Source organism: Lotus japonicus, chromosome 2 (genome assembly GCF_012489685.1).
Source record: "Lotus japonicus ecotype B-129 chromosome 2, LjGifu_v1.2".
Classification (NCBI taxonomy): domain Eukaryota; kingdom Viridiplantae; phylum Streptophyta; class Magnoliopsida; order Fabales; family Fabaceae; genus Lotus; species Lotus japonicus.
Window position 1 is genome coordinate 82,544,352 of NC_080042.1, and position 15,894 is coordinate 82,560,245.

Genomic DNA, 15,894 nt, shown 5'->3' on the forward strand with positions numbered 1-15,894 from the left:
ATTAAAAATTTGGTACTGTGAATGCCAATTTCCACCGTGTTGCCGTCGACTTCCATTTTCGATCCTCGTTGCCATGTTTTTCTGTCCCTTTGCTTCTTACCGTTTTCCTGTGTGCGTTTTTTCCTTATTTTCTTTTCAACAGGATTACTTTTTTTTAAGAAAGGATAATCTATACTTAAAATAATATATTCCTTACAAATTTATATATGCCGTGGACCTGTTTCTTTTTCTTTCTGCACTTGTAATTTATCAAAACACTATCTCACAAAAAATAATTTTGAAACCATTTGCTAATGGTTGGGTTGTTTTTACATATAATAATATACACTTACCGATTTAAATGATCTATTTTCTACAAAAATTAAGATATCTGAATATATATCAAACCTTTTAAAATTAAAAAACACAAACCAACCAAAAAAACTTCAAGAACTACGTGGTCTTGAAGACCCCATTGCACATTGGGGGATACGTAGGCGCAAACTTCAAAGTTTGTCGGGCCAAATTTCTAAATAGTTTTCCCCCCCTTTTATTAATAAAATTAAATAAGATTGAAATTCTCTTCTTGGGGTAAATTAAATAATTTTAGATTTTGCACAATTAATTAGAGGTACCGTTTTTCTAAACGGACATCGTGGGGTGCGAAAACCTTCCCCACATGTAAGTGACTCCCGAATTCAAATCTATAATCGCAGACTGGTTTGAGTTTATTTTAAGGGTTCCAATTTCCCTAAATAAATTGGTGGCGGCTCTACATTATTTTATATTATTTTTCCGTCGCGACTCCGGTTGCGACATTCATCAACCAGCACCACCTTGGTATGTATCATTGCATCCATTATAATATACATATATACGTTTGTTTATATTTTCTACTATTTAAATTTCTCTTCATTTTTTGCCACCACCATCACTTCAACTTTTCTGCCTCGACATAAATCCGAATGTTCAAGTCTCGGATTAGTACGAAAGTTATAGTCTCGGATTAGTACGAGAGTTATAGTCTCGGATTAGTACGAAAGTTACAGTCTCGGATTAGTACGAATGTTCATTATACGGGCTGTTAACCAGTGGCAGATTGGTTTATGCAGGCAGTATGACGAGCACATTTTTCTATGATGATGAAATGCTGCTTCTAAAACAAGATAATGATGTCAGTGAAGGAATGTTGCTTCAACAACAAGATAATGTTCAGCCTATAAGTGTGGATACCACTCATTTATGGTCGACCGATCAGGTATTCATTGCGTATACCATAATGACATTATTGTTTAGTGATGCTTGAATTGATTACTAATTTTAAATTGATATGTTACCACTGTACAGATATTTGAGACTGTTGATGACCTTAAACAATGGGCTAAGAATGTTGGGAAGGACAATGGATATGCGATTGTGACTGGAAGGTCTGATTATTCCAGAAAAGGTGGAAATATGTATATTGTTCTGCGGTGCTCGAAGCATGGTGTGTATATCCCGTACAAGGACCCTAAGTCCTTCAAGTACAACTCCACCGGATCACAAAAATGTAATTGTCCTTTTAAACTTAAAGGACGACCTACGGAGGGTGATAGAAATTGGTGGCTGAAAGTGTTGGAAGGGGTACACAACCATGAACCAGCTAGATCTTTGGTTGGCCATTCCTATGCTGGTCGACTAACAGAAGAAGAGAATGTTCAAGTCGACAACATGAATAACAATTGGGTCCCACCGAGACACGTGTTGGCCACTTTGAAGGAAAATAATCCGGGTAACTTGTCTACCATCACTCAAGTGTATAATCGCATCAAAAAAGTTAAAGAACTAGACCGCGGGCCACTTACATAGATGCAATATTTGTTGAAGAAGTTGGCAGAAGCCAACTATGTTCACTTTGAAAGACATGAAGAAGATTCGGGTGTCATTATGGAACTTTTCTGGGCTCATCCTAATGCTATTAAACTCTTCAACACATTCCCTCACGTGGTAATCATGGATTGCACATACAAGACAAACAAATTTCAAATTCCATTGCTTGAAATGGTTGGCCTCACTTCTACTGGTCTGACTTACTCCATTGCATTTTGCTACATGACTCGTGAGCGCACACCTGACTATGTTTGGGCCTTGGAGTGCATGAAATCTCTACTTGCTGACCCTGCCTGATTACCTGGAGTGATTGTGACTGATAGGGAATTGGCTTTACTCAGTGCTGTTCGGAATATTTTTCCTGAGGCTACCCATTTACTATGCCTATTTCACATAAACAAGAATGTTGAGGCAAAGTGCAAATTGTGGGTTGACACAACGGATTTTAAAGCCTTAGTGATGCAAAAGTGGAATGAAGTGGTATATGCGGAAACAACTACACAATTTGAGGAGGAATGGAGCGACATGTGTGATATGTGTAAGGATCATCCAAGGTTCACATCGTACATTTATGACACTTGGTTGGTTCACAAGGAGAAATTTGTGAAGGCATGGACAAACAGAGTGAAGCATTTTGGAACGACAACAAGTAACAGGTACTACGCACATGCAATCTTGATAGACTTGCTTCATTTGATAGAATTGATTCATTTGATAGGCTTGTTTCATTTTTTGTATGCATTTGATAGACTTGTTTCATTTGATAGAATTGATTCATTTGATAGGCTTGTTTCATTTTTTGTATGCATTTGATAGGCTCGATAGACTAGCTTCATGTTTGTATGCAGGGCTGAAAGTGCACATGCAAGCTTGAAGAAGATGCTTAGGAACGGCAAGGGTAACCTGTGCGATTCATGGGAAGCAATTGATAGGTTGACCATTGTACGCCACAATGCAATACAAGCATCGTTTGAGCGCAGTATTAACATTGTAGAGCACCGTTTCAAGTCTCCAATGTATAAGAATATGAGAGGATTCGTTGCTAAACATGCACTTCACCTAATGTATGATGAACAAAACAGATTTTGGGGTCATGGTGAGAAATGCGGTTGCGTGATGAAAGTCACTCATGGACTATCTTGCGCTTGTGCACTTCAAAGTATGGCCTCAATTCCGTATGCAGCAGTTGATCCATTCTGGAAGATACTTTCTTGGGAACAAGTGCCTGTTGTGGAGAGTCAAACCTCAAACAGTGGATGCATGCCGCTAGAGATTGAGGCTTTGTGGGCTCATTTCAATACCTTGGATGATGCGGGCCAAAGTATGCTGAGAAGGAAACTTAAAGAGCTTTATTGTCCTCAAATCAGTTCGTTGTGTCCTCCTGAGGTGAAGATAAAGCACAATCAATCGTCCAAGGAGAGGAAAACCAAACCTCCCAGAGGTCAATCAATAGGATCCACCCAACGTGACCTTTCACATTGGGAACTTGTTGACAATCAGACCAAAGAACAAGAAGCGAAAGCTAGCAAGAGGAAACCTAGGCTCACCAAAACTCCTAAAACAAATCCAACATCGCAAGCTCCTAAATCAAAGAACAAGAAAGCTATGACGGCCACCGGCTCCAAAATCTACTTACCGGAGTTGCCATCTTTTTTATGGCCATATATACATGAAGTGATAGATGTTGTTGGGGATGGTAATTGTGGATACAGAGCCGTCGCTGCATTGCTGGTTGTAGAACTCACACTCTATGAGAAACACTATACACGCATGTGGGGTTATGATGTGGTACAAGCCATGCACAATCGTCTCACTCTCCCTCCTGATGTTAGGGCCACTAAAGCCAAATGGATGCATCTACCGGAGATGGGGTACCTTATTGCTAACCGGTTTCGGGTGGTTTTCATCTCCATCTCGTTAAAATCTAGTTACACTTACCTTCCGATGAGAGGAGGCGCCCCACCGTTAGAACATCCTGTCATAGCTATTGGTCATGTGACCAATCACTTTGTACAGGTATATCCTCAATTAAATACATATCTTCTTTTTTATTAATACACTCTCTTGTCACGTTAAACAATTTATATTGAAATATATCTAATTTTACTATTATACTCTTAAATGTAGCTGAAGTTGGTGTCTGGACATCCTATGCCGCCAATTGCTCCCCAATGGGAATACAACGTTGAAGAACCCGAGTCCGAATGGTGTAAACCGTATAAAGAGCGTTTGGATAGATTTATGACTGAACACACTGTTTGGATTGGTCCTCGTGTTATTACCAACTTTGATTTAACAGACATAACAGAAGATTGATAATATGATTCATGTTTGTAATGTTGTAACCATGTCTGTAACTGTAACCATATTATTAGCAAGAATATTTTCCTACATGTATTAAGACAATGCTCCAGTATTGTAACGAGGTCTGTTTGTCCTATATTATTGTCACTGCATTTTCATGTTTCTGTCTGTGACAGTATCTGGTTTGAAAGGTACAAATCTTGAAGTTTCATATTAATCCGGGTTTTCAACTCTCGGACGTCTTAAAAAGGGGGTGGTAAATTTAATTATGAATCAGTCCGGAACTTATAGTCCTGGATTGATCCGAAACTTAAAGTCCTGGATTGATCCGAAACTTATAGTCCTGGATCACCCTTACCAAGCAGCAGAATGCCTACACAACCAACTCTGACCACCATCAATTACAATCTCAACCACCATCACTGCCTACACAACCAACTCTGACCACCATTAATCTTCACCACCAACCCCACCACCAACCCCATTACTCATTCATCCTACACCATAAATCCCTTTACTTCCTATATTAGTCCCCTATGCACCAAAGGCATCCTACACCATTACATTACTTCCCTGCTTCCCTTGTTGCAGGAAATAACCAGAAGAAATGGAACAAGATCCACCATCAACCTTCATCCGCCCTTGCAAACGCCAAGACAACCTTGCCTCAAGCTCCCGTCCTCTCATTCCCGGTCCAGCTGGCGCCGTCCAGGCCGCCATGATTCACCGCAGATCCACTGACGACAAACCAAACATTTCAACCCAACAATTCGTTAGGCAAGTCCTCCAAGACGGCCACGACACCGATCCCGATTTCCAATCCAATGCTTGGCTTTCAGCCCTGCAATTAAACGGATCTGCCACTCCTCTGGGCGCAATCACTCACCATCATGAAAGAGTAGATCACGTCATCGGTGTTATCAAATCCTGCAATCCCAATGGGTTTGGAGATGCAACAGTTACACTCAAGGTATTTCCTTATTCCTCCTTATATTTCAGTGAAATGTTATATTCATGTTTCTCTCATGCCATCTGAGATTGAGATTCAGGACCCTACGGGCACTGTTGGCGCTAGTATCCATCACAAGGTCTTCACTGAAAGCGTATTTGCGAAAGACATAACTGTTGGATCTGTTCTGCTTCTCCAAAAGGTTAATCTATAGGCAACTTTAACATTTTAAGCTTCTTTGGACAACTTGGACATCACATCGTTTCTTCACTTTGCTTTCAGGTCGCTGTGTTCTCTCCTAGAAAGTCTAATTGTTATCTGAATATAACCTTGTTCAATGTAGTCAAGGTATGATAATCTTCTTCCACATCTAAAATAAAGCATTTGAATCTTTTCCACATCTACAACAAAGCATTTGAATCTGTTTTCATTATACAGGTATTTCCAAAGGACAGTGCACCTCCACCTGGAAGCTTCACAAACATAACAGAAGATTAATATTAGTTCTTTACTAATTCTATATTAAAGACTATTTGTGTAACTTTTGAAATGCTGAACTTAGATTATGTATTGAAATTTTGCTTTACTTTTCCAATGCTTAACTTGGATTATGTATTGTAATTTTGTTTAAATTGGATTATGTAACTTTTCAATTTTAAAGTCATGTTATATTTGCTGCAATTGGGCTAAAGTCATGTTATTTTAACTGTAATTAAAGAATCCGAACGTTTAACTCTCGGACTAGTCCAGAACATCAACCTCTGGACTGGTATGGAGGTTTAAGTCCCGGAGGGTATTCCCGGCATTTTTTTAAAAAGGCTAGGGTGGCAATTCTAAACCAGGGGGTGGGAAATCTAATTCCCCTAAACTGCGTTTGATCTCCGCTTATAAGTGAGTGGATAGTATACCATGTTGAAATCAACGTGTTACCGTCATACTTTTTCAATTTATGTTAAACTCAACATATTAAATTCTAACTTTTTTTAATAAGGTGGTGAATATCAAATTCTAACTTATATGTCATATGTGAAATCAAGTTGACGTTGAGTGTAACATCAAAACAAACATTTACTCAAAAGAATAACACCACACATAAGTATTTATTAAGCATTTCATGTTTTTTTTTCAAACTTTCAGTTCAAATGTTCAACCTTTCATTCACCGTTGTTACTCGGATTCCTCCACCGATGTGGATTTGCTTCGACGAGCCCTCCTCCCCGACATTGGTATGCTTCCTTTATAGGTAACATTCGTGACTTGCTGGGGCGTGATTGGGTGGTGCATGCGCGACATAGGTTGTGGGAAGGTAATACTTGTGCGGATTTTTCGCCAAAGCTGGTACCTGCTAGAACAAGCTTTGCAAGTTATTCAGGATGCTCCACCAAAGTTGGAGACTCTGTTGTTTGCCGATGCGACTGGTACTTCGTTTATTAGGGAGTAGTTTGCTTTGTGATATTTTCTTTTTTCTTTTTGGCCTAGCCCTGCCCAAGCACCAAATAAATGTTCAACCTTTCATTTTCTTCCTTCTCAACCTATTCTCTATTGTTTTCAAGAGTTAAGAGTGGGTTTTTATTTTCCTAAAAAACATTTTTTAATTAAAAGATACATTTTTTAAGGTATTTGCTTTAGTTTTTTTTAAACATTTTATGAAATAAGAAAAACTACTTTAACTAACTTAAAAAAAAATCTATTGTATTAAACGAGTAAGAAAATAAAAAATTATTTAACAGCTTTCCGTGCAAAGGCTGAAGCGTTGAAGGGAGGGTTTGTGGAGAGCTTGATTTCGGGGCTTTCGGGAAGTGATTTGCGAAACAAATTGTTCACATCTCGTCGCGGTGCTAGGAGAAGATGATAGGATATGTTTCCATTGTTAGGCTCAACTGCTGATGGATACTCGAGAGCTTCTGAATCGGGATTGGAAGACTTCGTTGGTGTGAGGTTCATTGTGACGAGAATGCTTCGGTAGATTGGCTTGCGCGACAAAGGGGCGTTATCTCCTCCGCCTGGCTTTAGGATTGTTGAATCCCCTCCTTCGGAGCTTCAGGTGTTGAAGGATTCATTAGGCCCCCCTTAGGTGTGGTTTTGTTTTGTTGTTGTTGGTAATTTTCAGAAGCACCAAAAATAAAATAAAAAAATTAAACACAAATCAAATTATTATTTGCTAAAAATAACTAAAAACTAATCCTTTTAAAACACTTAAGAATTATTTTTTTAATCTAAAACGAACACATTCTAAATATATTTCTCGCTACTTCAAAATAGGAGTGAAACAGAGTTAGTCCCATCAATATTTTATTTATTAGTTTTAGTCCCAACTTTAGTGAAATAAACACCAATATAGCACATATGCACATTTTTACTAAAACAATTACTCCCTCCGTTCTCTAATATAAGTCATTTTTTTTGAAAAAAAAATTGTACATAAATATAAGTCTCTTACTAATATCTTGGAAATATTAAATAATTTTTTTCAAATTGACTCTCATATTTAATATGAAAAAGATGATGAACTTTTTGAAATATTAACTTAGAGAGAGAAAATCATAGGAAAGTAATTAAGGGTAATTTAGTAAAGTTAATCATTTTCTTTACAAATTTATTACTAATAACTACTTTTTTAAAGTAATAACCACTTTTCTTAATCTAAGAAAATTAGTCAACAACATAGGGAGTAGTACCAAACAATTTATTAAAATCAATTCTGAAGATTAACTAATAAAAAATGCAAGATTGAAAGTCAAAAGAAGTAAATTATTACCACTATTATTTTGCAGAACAGTTTTTGTGTTCCTTCCAATATCTATATTTAAAAAAAATGAAGATTCATATTCTTTCAAAAATGTATTTCAAGGAATTGATTTTGATAAAATTAATTTTGGTTTGCAATAATTTCACTGTCCTGGTGTCCCTTGTCGAAGAACCATTTCTCTGAGTGAATTAGAGTTGTTAAGATTCGTTTTGAGCTGTTTCTTTTTCATATTCATTCCTTAATCAAACATGTTCCAATAACAACCATATTGGTCTGTTGACCTTTGCAGAGACAGTGAAATCGGAAGATGGAGGTGGTAGCTTCTGTGTGAATCAGAATCCGATGGCGTGTGAGGAAGTGGCTAATTCGAGGCCTCTGTTCCTCACGATCTACACTGTTGTCATCGTTGGCATCGTTTTCTCCTCATTCTACATCTTCTCCGCCTTATACTCCTCATCCACCAACCCTGCTGCTTGGTCATCTTTCAGTCCTCATACGAGTACCTCGCTATACCCTTTTGATAATTTCATGCATACATTGATATATACATGGTTATATTTGTTGGGGTTCCATCAAAATCATGTCTTTTCTGGTTATTTGTTAGTTTTGCCTTAAATGTGACATACCCATTTTTCAGTTTGACATTTATTGTTATTAGTGATCATATTGAGTTGAAGCATTCAGCACTGGCTCCACTTCAATTTCTCTTAGCTTTTTATTGAGTTTGTTAGAATATAATATAAAACCATTGATATGGCCCTTACCCAACAGCTTAAGCTTTTGGGATAAGTTAGGCCTCCTTCATGGTATCAGAGCCTCTATGGCCGAGAGGTCTAGAGTTCGATCCATGCTCCCCTCACTTTCTAATTAAAAGTGGAATTTAATTAAGCACATGGTAGGTGGGCTTGTGCATTTATCCACGCTTCAAGCCCAAAGGGCTCTTGCGTGAGGGGGCGTGTTAGAATATAATATAAAACCATTGATGTGGCCCTTACCCAACAGCTTAAGCTTTTGGGTTAAGTGGTTGTTTGACAGAGTTTAGTGCACTAGCTTTACTACTGGCATCTTTCAATTAGTCTTTTGTATGACACTTTTCAATTCATCAAGACTTGGTTTTAGTTTTTATTTGTGTTTTTGTTTCTCTCTTCATTTCACTTGTGGATGTGATTTCAAACCTTAACTGAGCATCTTTTCACTTTTCAGATGATGATCCTCATCTTACAGATAAAATACTCAACAGTTCTCACTCAGCAACTGTGCATGTTGCGCCCTCTCCTTCCCAGGAGACACAGCATGTGTCCACAAGACCTATTTTGAATGTTCCTCCAGTCAGTAAAAAGATGCCACCTTTGAAGTCTTTCCGACTGACAAAAAAACTAGTTCAACAAAGGGTGAAAGATAACATTATAATAGTGACATTTGGCAACTATGCATTTATGGACTTTATTCTGACTTGGGTTAAACAGTTGAATGATCTGGGAGTTTCTAATTATCTTGTTGGTGAGTTTGGGGTTTTAAGCCTTATATAGTAGTTTGTTGAGTTTTGTTATGGCCCTTGCTAGAACTGCACATCTGTTATTATGAACAGTTTGTTAGACAATGTAATTTATGTTTGAAATCTACCTTTTAGGTGCAATGGATACCGAATTATTGGAGGCGCTTTATTGGAAAGGCGTACCAGTTTTTGACATGGGCAGCCACATGAGCACAGTAGATGTTGGCTGGGGGTCTCCAACATTTCATAAAATGGGGAGAGAAAAAGTTATTTTGATAAACTCAATACTGCCTTTTGGTTACGAGCTGTTGATGTGTGACACTGACATGGTTTGGTTGAAGGTGCTTTTCTCCATTTTTCCGTATATGTTAAATTACCAGGGTGATTCATATGCTAGCTTAGTTTATTTTTATTTTTATGAATGACCAAATTCTGAAAGGAGCAGCAAAATGTGTATTGACACGGGAGAAATGCTTGCAAGTAGCAACACACTCCATGTGTTCGGTCTGTTTTTAAAAAAGTCAACATTTTTTTAGAAACTGGTCAATTTATAAGGCAAATGTCTTGAATTTTTTAAAAATAGACCAATGATAGGGAGTATGTGGAAGAATGCGTTCAAAAGAGTGTGTTGCTAGCACTGCTCTTGAGTGGATGTTTCCTTTTTCCTCCCTTATTCCATGTATGTAATAATATCATCTAAGGTTTTATGTAGTTTCTTTTCTAGCTTGTTAGTTCAGTAATCCATCTTGTATCCCACTTTTTGTATGCCAATATTACTACTTTTCTATTTGTTATTCATTGTGTATAATCATCTTTTATACTCATTTAAGGATGTCTCCAACCCTATTATGTGATTGTTCTTCTGAGATATATTTGATTTCTAATACAAATATTCTATCATGTAATTGTTGAGCAGAATCCACTTCCATATCTTGCTCGTTATCCTGAAGCAGATGTTTTAACATCCAGTGATCAAGTTATACCGACAGTTGTTGATGATAGACTGGAAGTTTGGCAAGAAGGTGAATATTGTATAATGAGCAAAACTTATTGTCTGCACTTGTCATAATTATGAGTTATATTGACGTTTCACCCAATCATTTGCAAGTCTAAATCAAATGACATCTATGACATGAAAATGTTCCTTAGGTGATTGATAGCAGTTAGTCACCTTGTATGTGAGCTTATACAAAGTTTTCAGGCATCACTTTATAGTTCCTTGCTTCCCTCTCGCTATGACTTTAGATTAGAAGCTAGCAAATTACATTTTCATTATGCAACCTTTCAGTTAGAGCCTGAAACTAGAAACAAAAATTGATCTTATTGATTTTTTCGCACATTCTTTGGGATAAAGCTGAATTAACAAATTAAATACCACTGTTTTAGGAGTTTTCTCCCTTGTTTTTATTATTCTATCTCAACGCTCTTATTCACATATTTCTTCTCCCTGTCTCTCATTTTGTCGCACTTGCTTAAGCTTTATTAGACTGTATGCTATATTGATGATTGTGTCTATCACCTTGAATAGTTGGTGCTGCCTACAACATAGGAATTTTCCATTGGAGACCAACGGAGTCTGCAAAAAAGTTGGCAAAGGAATGGATAGAACTGCTTCTAGCTGATGATAAGATATGGGATCAGAATGGGTTTAATGATATTGTACACAGACAGTTAGGACCATCTGTTGATGAGGACAGTGGACTTGTTTATGCTTATGATGGAAATCTAAAGCTGGGAATTTTGCCTTCAAGTATCTTCTGTAGTGGACATACATATTTTGTCCAGGTAGGACATATATAATAATCCTTGATTTTCTGACTTTTTATATTCTCTACCTTTTGTTTTCCTGAAAATATGGTTGCATATTATGATTGCAGGCTATGTATCAGCAACTCAGGTTGGAGCCATATGCAGTGCACACAACATTTCAATATGCAGGCACTGAAGGAAAGCGTCACAGACTGCGAGAAGCCATGCTTTTCCGTGATCCACCAGAATACTATAATCCTCCTGGTAATTAATTATTTTTCCCTCAATTTCAGTGATTATATCATTCTCTTCATTATCTTTACCAATGCATATGTGTAAATACACTAATTCAATTATTTGTATTTACTTGTTAGTTGTTACTTCTATAATATTCATTGATAGATTCCTACTCAATTCTTCATTCAAGCTAGCATTGTATATTTGTATTGTGATGCTGAAAACTAAAAGTCTACCCTTGATGTCTTAATTTACTTTTGTTGCGGTATCTGCTTATGATTGATTGATATACTAGAACCTAACTTTTAGAGGATCTTTCTGCAGGGGGTTTCTTGTCATTTAAGCCGTCTATTCCGAAAAGTTTGTTGCTAAATGGGAATCATACCATTGAATCACATTTCACCCTTATTAATTACCAAGTATGCATGTATTGACCTGATCCTTTTCACTTCTGCATTTGGAATTGAAATTATGATATTACATCTCTTAATTCATGTTGAACGTGATTTTTCCAGATAAAACAGATTAGGGCAGCACTTGCAATTGCTTCCCTTCTCAAAAGAACGCTGGTAAGAACTAATCTCTGGAATCATAAATGCTTACTGTAATGTTTGCTGAGGCATGTATGTATCATCATCTCCCATCCGCACTGTTAAGCGCAGTGACTCATAATATAAAGTACATGAAACAAACATATCTTATAGTCTTGATAAGTTACATCATCCATATCTTATAGTCTTGGGTAGAAGGGTAGTGGTTACAATTAGTTGGAGCAGTTAGTTGAGTGGACTCAATTATATAAATTAAGGGAAATAGTGGAAATGTGAATTTATGGAAACTGTATTTTGGAGAGAACCAAGCAAGATCTCTGTTGAGATGGGGAAACCCCTGGGCCTTGGGGAGAGTCTCTCTCCTTTTTCCTATTCTGACTCTTTAATTCAGTATAGTTTTTCTTTTCATTTCTCAATTTTTAATCAACTACACTATTCTTTGATTTAGATTCATCACAATTTGACATTGAGAGTATATATTTCCAAAAAGTTTATATGCTCAGTTTCTACACTCCTATAAGTGTAGTTCATGTTCCCATAAATGCAAGCAATTTTTTTAAAAGTCGTACTGCTTTTTGATTGATGTAATTCATTCCACATTGCGCAATATGCTTAAAAGAAGTAGCATATTTTCATGGCTGGTTTATTCACTCCCCCCCCCCCCCCCTTTTCAATAAATTAGATTCCATTAAAACTGCCTAAAGTTTATTGATGCAGGCAAAAAATTCATGGAAATAACTTTCAAATGGTTAAAATTGCTTGCAATCCTACTCTCCAAAATCAAATATATTAAAAAACAATCTTTATGGCCTAACATGTTGCCATGGTTGATATACCTGGTTGTCTTTTACTCTGGCAATTGATTTCGCTGGTTTAGTAGTTTTATGTTTTTTTCTTTTCTATTGCACTTTCATTTCATAAGTTATATATTTTGATCTTATAATGGGTTCAATATGTATATATTTAGGTCATGCCTCCACTATGGTGCAGGATTGATAGGCTATGGTTTCCCCATCCTGGTGTTTTGGAAGGGTCTATGACCAGACAACCTTTTCTGTGTCCTTTGGACCATGTATTCGAGGTATTTCCAGTTTTGATTAAATAGTTTCTTATTGTTATTGTTGTTCATTTACACTTTTGATGATGTAGATTTCTCAATAAAAGTCATTAGAGTTGAGTTTAAGTTCTTAGTCCTCTGCAGAGCTTTCAAAATATAAGTTTTACGTATTAAAATGAATCAAATTAGAATAATTTATGACATAGGTGAAACACTGAAAATTGTAAATCTGAGCAATGTTGTTCTTAGTACTGGGGGGCAATGGATTTCAAAAGTTTTCAAAGCCATATTAAAAGTCCAAGTTTCTCAAGCTTTTGGATTGTTCTTTCAATCTAATGAATTATAAGAGAAATAAATGAATTCATATATATGTAAACAAAAGGTTTTACATATAATTGCACGTCAAGACTCAAGTAGTGAAAGAAATAATGATAGACATGAAAAGATCTGAAAGTCAATGACAGAAGTTATTAAAAGGAAGTATTTAAGATATTATCTATTGTTTGGAAAACATTTTGAACATGTTTCTGACAGCAACCCTGAATGGCCTTTAATGAGAGTTGTCGTGGTCAATTTATTCCCTAATATTTTAAGGAGCACAAGGAATTAAGGAGATGGAGCCTGAATCAACTTGAAGAGTGGAAATGAGATTCCACTTACACGCTATTTCTCCCAACTTCTTGTTCATCATCATGTTAATTTTAATAAAAGCGTAAACAGTTATTTTAGGTGCTTTATTCAGGTGTAAAAATATGCTCTCCCTCCAATGATTTCATCAAATCCAATTAGAAAATTCTTTGTTTTCATGTTATTTTTTTATATGATTTTAAAATTTTGTGCTTTCACTGATTCTAGTCTCATCTGTTTTCATGAATTAGATGTAATCTTTCTACAAACTAATTCTTTCTAGTCATTTAAATAGTGTGCCGAGAGAAGAGCCTTCAGTTAGTACTGCAGAATATTCTGTGCACATTAGTTTACAACATTTGATGTGGCATTTTCCCTATCGTTTATCCTTCTCTGCCCTTTGTTATTTACATTTTAAAATATCTCCTGTTGCTGCTCCATGCCGCTATGGAAATGTACTCTATTGCAGGTGAATGTCATGTTGAAAGAACTCCCAGAGGAAGAGTTTGGCCCTGGAATAGATATCAGAGAGTATTCAATTCTTGATAACCCCTCTCTGCCCTCAGAGGTGAATAAATATCAATTCTATCTAAATTTTAGACCATGCATTCTTTCCCGTTGTATCTTAATCAGGGGAAACTTATTCCTGGGTTATTGAATTCAGGTGAAAAATTCATGGCTTGATGTTCAGCTCTGTAAAGAAGGAACCCAAGACTGTAATGCATCAAATAATAGCACAGTTGGGAAAGTGCTTAAATTTCCAAAGCATAGCAATGAAGAAACGGTATTTGCAATTTTGATCCATTTAATGGTTATTTCTGTTCAAGACTTCAATTTCTTCAAAATGAACCGTATGAAGTACATCGATAAGATTTTCCGGGTGCCAGAATTGTTTGGCTTTACCAGTCAAGTTATTAACTCGCATTAAAGAGTTGGTTGGAAAGCTCACTTTGAAAAATATGGTTGGAGAAATTTTTGTCACATGATGTCTGGACTGGACTATGAGTAGTAATTCTTATCACTTATCAGGGCACATCACACACATTGTATAAAGCCAGATAATTACGAATATCAAGGACTTTTGGTGGTTAAGTTGTCATGTTTGATTGTCAACCCAAAATTAATCCTGGTTCCCTGAAGAAATTAAGAAATCTTACTTCCAGGGAAACATAATTTTGGTATCTCTAAGAATTACTTTGGATGAGTCTTCCCAAACATAAATCTTGTTCTTTCAAAAGTAACTCCTCCTGAATACATTAAAGTTGAGACTCTTTCTATTGTCTTAGAATTGCTGAATAAGAGCTTCTTTTCATGTGAGTGGTAACACCCTTCCCACAGTGGCTCATGATTTCAAAATGGAGGGTTTTTCTTTTATCCAAAATCATAATTGCATTGATTGTGTACTGTTTTTAGTGTTCTACTTAGGATGTATTTTAACATGGTTGTTTCTACTTGAATTTTCAGTTCATTAAAGTATTTTCATCATTCAAGGATGTAAAAGTCATCCAATTCTCTTCAATGCAAGATGCTTTCACGGGTTTCATGGACAAGGCAAGGCTATTTTGCTTGCTCCATTTAAGCTTTACCTTATGTGTTTTCATCGAAGATTTGAAGAAATTCATGCTCATTCGACGTGTTCTGATGTCATTAATTTTTTTTTTGTCAGGAAAGCGAAGATAGATTCAGAAAACGTGTTAAGCATTACACGGGTATATGGTGCTGTGTGCTGGATCACAATCCTGGCCACATATATTATGATATGTACTGGGATGAGAAACCTGAATGGAAGCCAATCCCTCCTCAAACTTCTGCAGATGATCATCCACCTTGGTGAGGTCAACTTCAAGATTACCTTTGTTAAAACACTACGATGGACAATATACACACAAGATATTCAAAGGTGGTTGCTCATTGTCAAGACCAAGATTGTATACTCCAAAGTAAATAATCTTTTAGTTATCAGAGATGAGACAATGTTATTCTTGTGTAACAATGGCAAGAAAATGTTCTATCAAGTTTGAAGCATTTCTAACTAGAGAATTGGAAGCCTTCAACTTCTTAGATGAGGCTGTAATTTTCATCCATAGATATAATATTAAAATATTTGATGGTTGAGATTGAATCATTGAAATGACTAAAATATCTTTTTTCAACCCTATTTTAATCTTTGGAAATTGAAGTATACATTAAAGGTAATTTTGTAATTTCACCCCAAAATGGTACCTCTTATTTTGAGAGGCACCATAGCCATCACCTCAAAACTATATGATTAGAACTAAAACTCAGCATTGGCCAGCCTAATAGTTTTTTTTTAAAGGATAAATATGT

The 15,894-nt window shown here is 36.3% G+C and overlaps 3 protein-coding genes and 1 long non-coding RNA gene across 6 annotated transcripts; all 4 read left to right on the plus strand.

Moving 5' to 3' along the window:
- Positions 1 to 1,096: 1,096 nt before the first annotated feature.
- LOC130737128 (uncharacterized) lies at positions 1,097 to 1,827 on the plus strand. The gene is made up of 2 exons (XM_057588896.1): positions 1,097 to 1,237; positions 1,327 to 1,827. The coding sequence occupies exons 1-2, from the start codon at positions 1,097 to 1,099 to the stop codon at positions 1,825 to 1,827; spliced, it is 642 nt and encodes a 213-aa protein (XP_057444879.1).
- A 3-nt stretch (positions 1,828 to 1,830) lies between these two features.
- Positions 1,831 to 4,209, plus strand: LOC130735778 (uncharacterized). The gene is made up of 3 exons (XM_057587676.1): positions 1,831 to 2,504; positions 2,697 to 3,864; positions 3,976 to 4,209. Exons 1-3 carry the CDS (start codon positions 2,308 to 2,310, stop codon positions 4,162 to 4,164), a joined length of 1,554 nt encoding a protein of 517 aa, XP_057443659.1. The 5' UTR covers positions 1,831 to 2,307; the 3' UTR covers positions 4,165 to 4,209.
- A 690-nt stretch (positions 4,210 to 4,899) lies between these two features.
- Positions 4,900 to 5,434, plus strand: LOC130735779 (uncharacterized). The gene is made up of 3 exons (XR_009018561.1): positions 4,900 to 5,122; positions 5,202 to 5,303; positions 5,384 to 5,434. It is a non-coding gene; the product is annotated as an uncharacterized LOC130735779 (long non-coding RNA).
- A 2,455-nt stretch (positions 5,435 to 7,889) lies between these two features.
- LOC130740297 (arabinosyltransferase XEG113-like) lies at positions 7,890 to 15,691 on the plus strand. 3 transcript variants are annotated; one of them, XM_057592843.1, is made up of 14 exons: positions 7,890 to 8,046; positions 8,140 to 8,349; positions 9,054 to 9,350; positions 9,481 to 9,686; positions 10,262 to 10,367; positions 10,874 to 11,130; positions 11,223 to 11,358; positions 11,656 to 11,750; positions 11,847 to 11,900; positions 12,850 to 12,963; positions 14,036 to 14,134; positions 14,231 to 14,350; positions 15,031 to 15,117; positions 15,233 to 15,691. In XM_057592843.1, exons 2-14 carry the CDS (start codon positions 8,193 to 8,195, stop codon positions 15,398 to 15,400), a joined length of 1,896 nt encoding a protein of 631 aa, XP_057448826.1. In that variant the 5' UTR covers positions 7,890 to 8,046; positions 8,140 to 8,192; the 3' UTR covers positions 15,401 to 15,691. The 3 variants fall into 3 exon arrangements, with proteins under 3 accessions (XP_057448826.1, XP_057448827.1, XP_057448825.1); XM_057592844.1 differs by having other exon boundaries at positions 7,948 to 8,043; XM_057592842.1 differs by having other exon boundaries at positions 7,957 to 8,349.
- The last annotated feature ends 203 nt before the right edge of the window (positions 15,692 to 15,894 follow it).

Coding starts and splice junctions, on each gene's coding strand:
- LOC130737128 (XM_057588896.1), top strand. CDS start 1,097: ATGACGAGCACATTTTTCTATGATGATGAAATGCTGCTTCTAAAACAA. Junction 1,238..1,326: donor ATTTATGGTCGACCGATCAG/GTATTCATTGCG, acceptor ACCACTGTACAG/ATATTTGAGACTGTTGATGA.
- LOC130735778 (XM_057587676.1), top strand. CDS start 2,308: ATGCAAAAGTGGAATGAAGTGGTATATGCGGAAACAACTACACAATTT. Junction 2,505..2,696: donor GGAACGACAACAAGTAACAG/GTACTACGCACA, acceptor GTTTGTATGCAG/GGCTGAAAGTGCACATGCAA. Junction 3,865..3,975: donor TGACCAATCACTTTGTACAG/GTATATCCTCAA, acceptor TCTTAAATGTAG/CTGAAGTTGGTGTCTGGACA.
- LOC130740297 (XM_057592843.1), top strand. CDS start 8,193: ATGGCGTGTGAGGAAGTGGCTAATTCGAGGCCTCTGTTCCTCACGATC. Junction 9,351..9,480: donor AGTTTCTAATTATCTTGTTG/GTGAGTTTGGGG, acceptor TCTACCTTTTAG/GTGCAATGGATACCGAATTA. Junction 11,131..11,222: donor GACATACATATTTTGTCCAG/GTAGGACATATA, acceptor TTATGATTGCAG/GCTATGTATCAGCAACTCAG.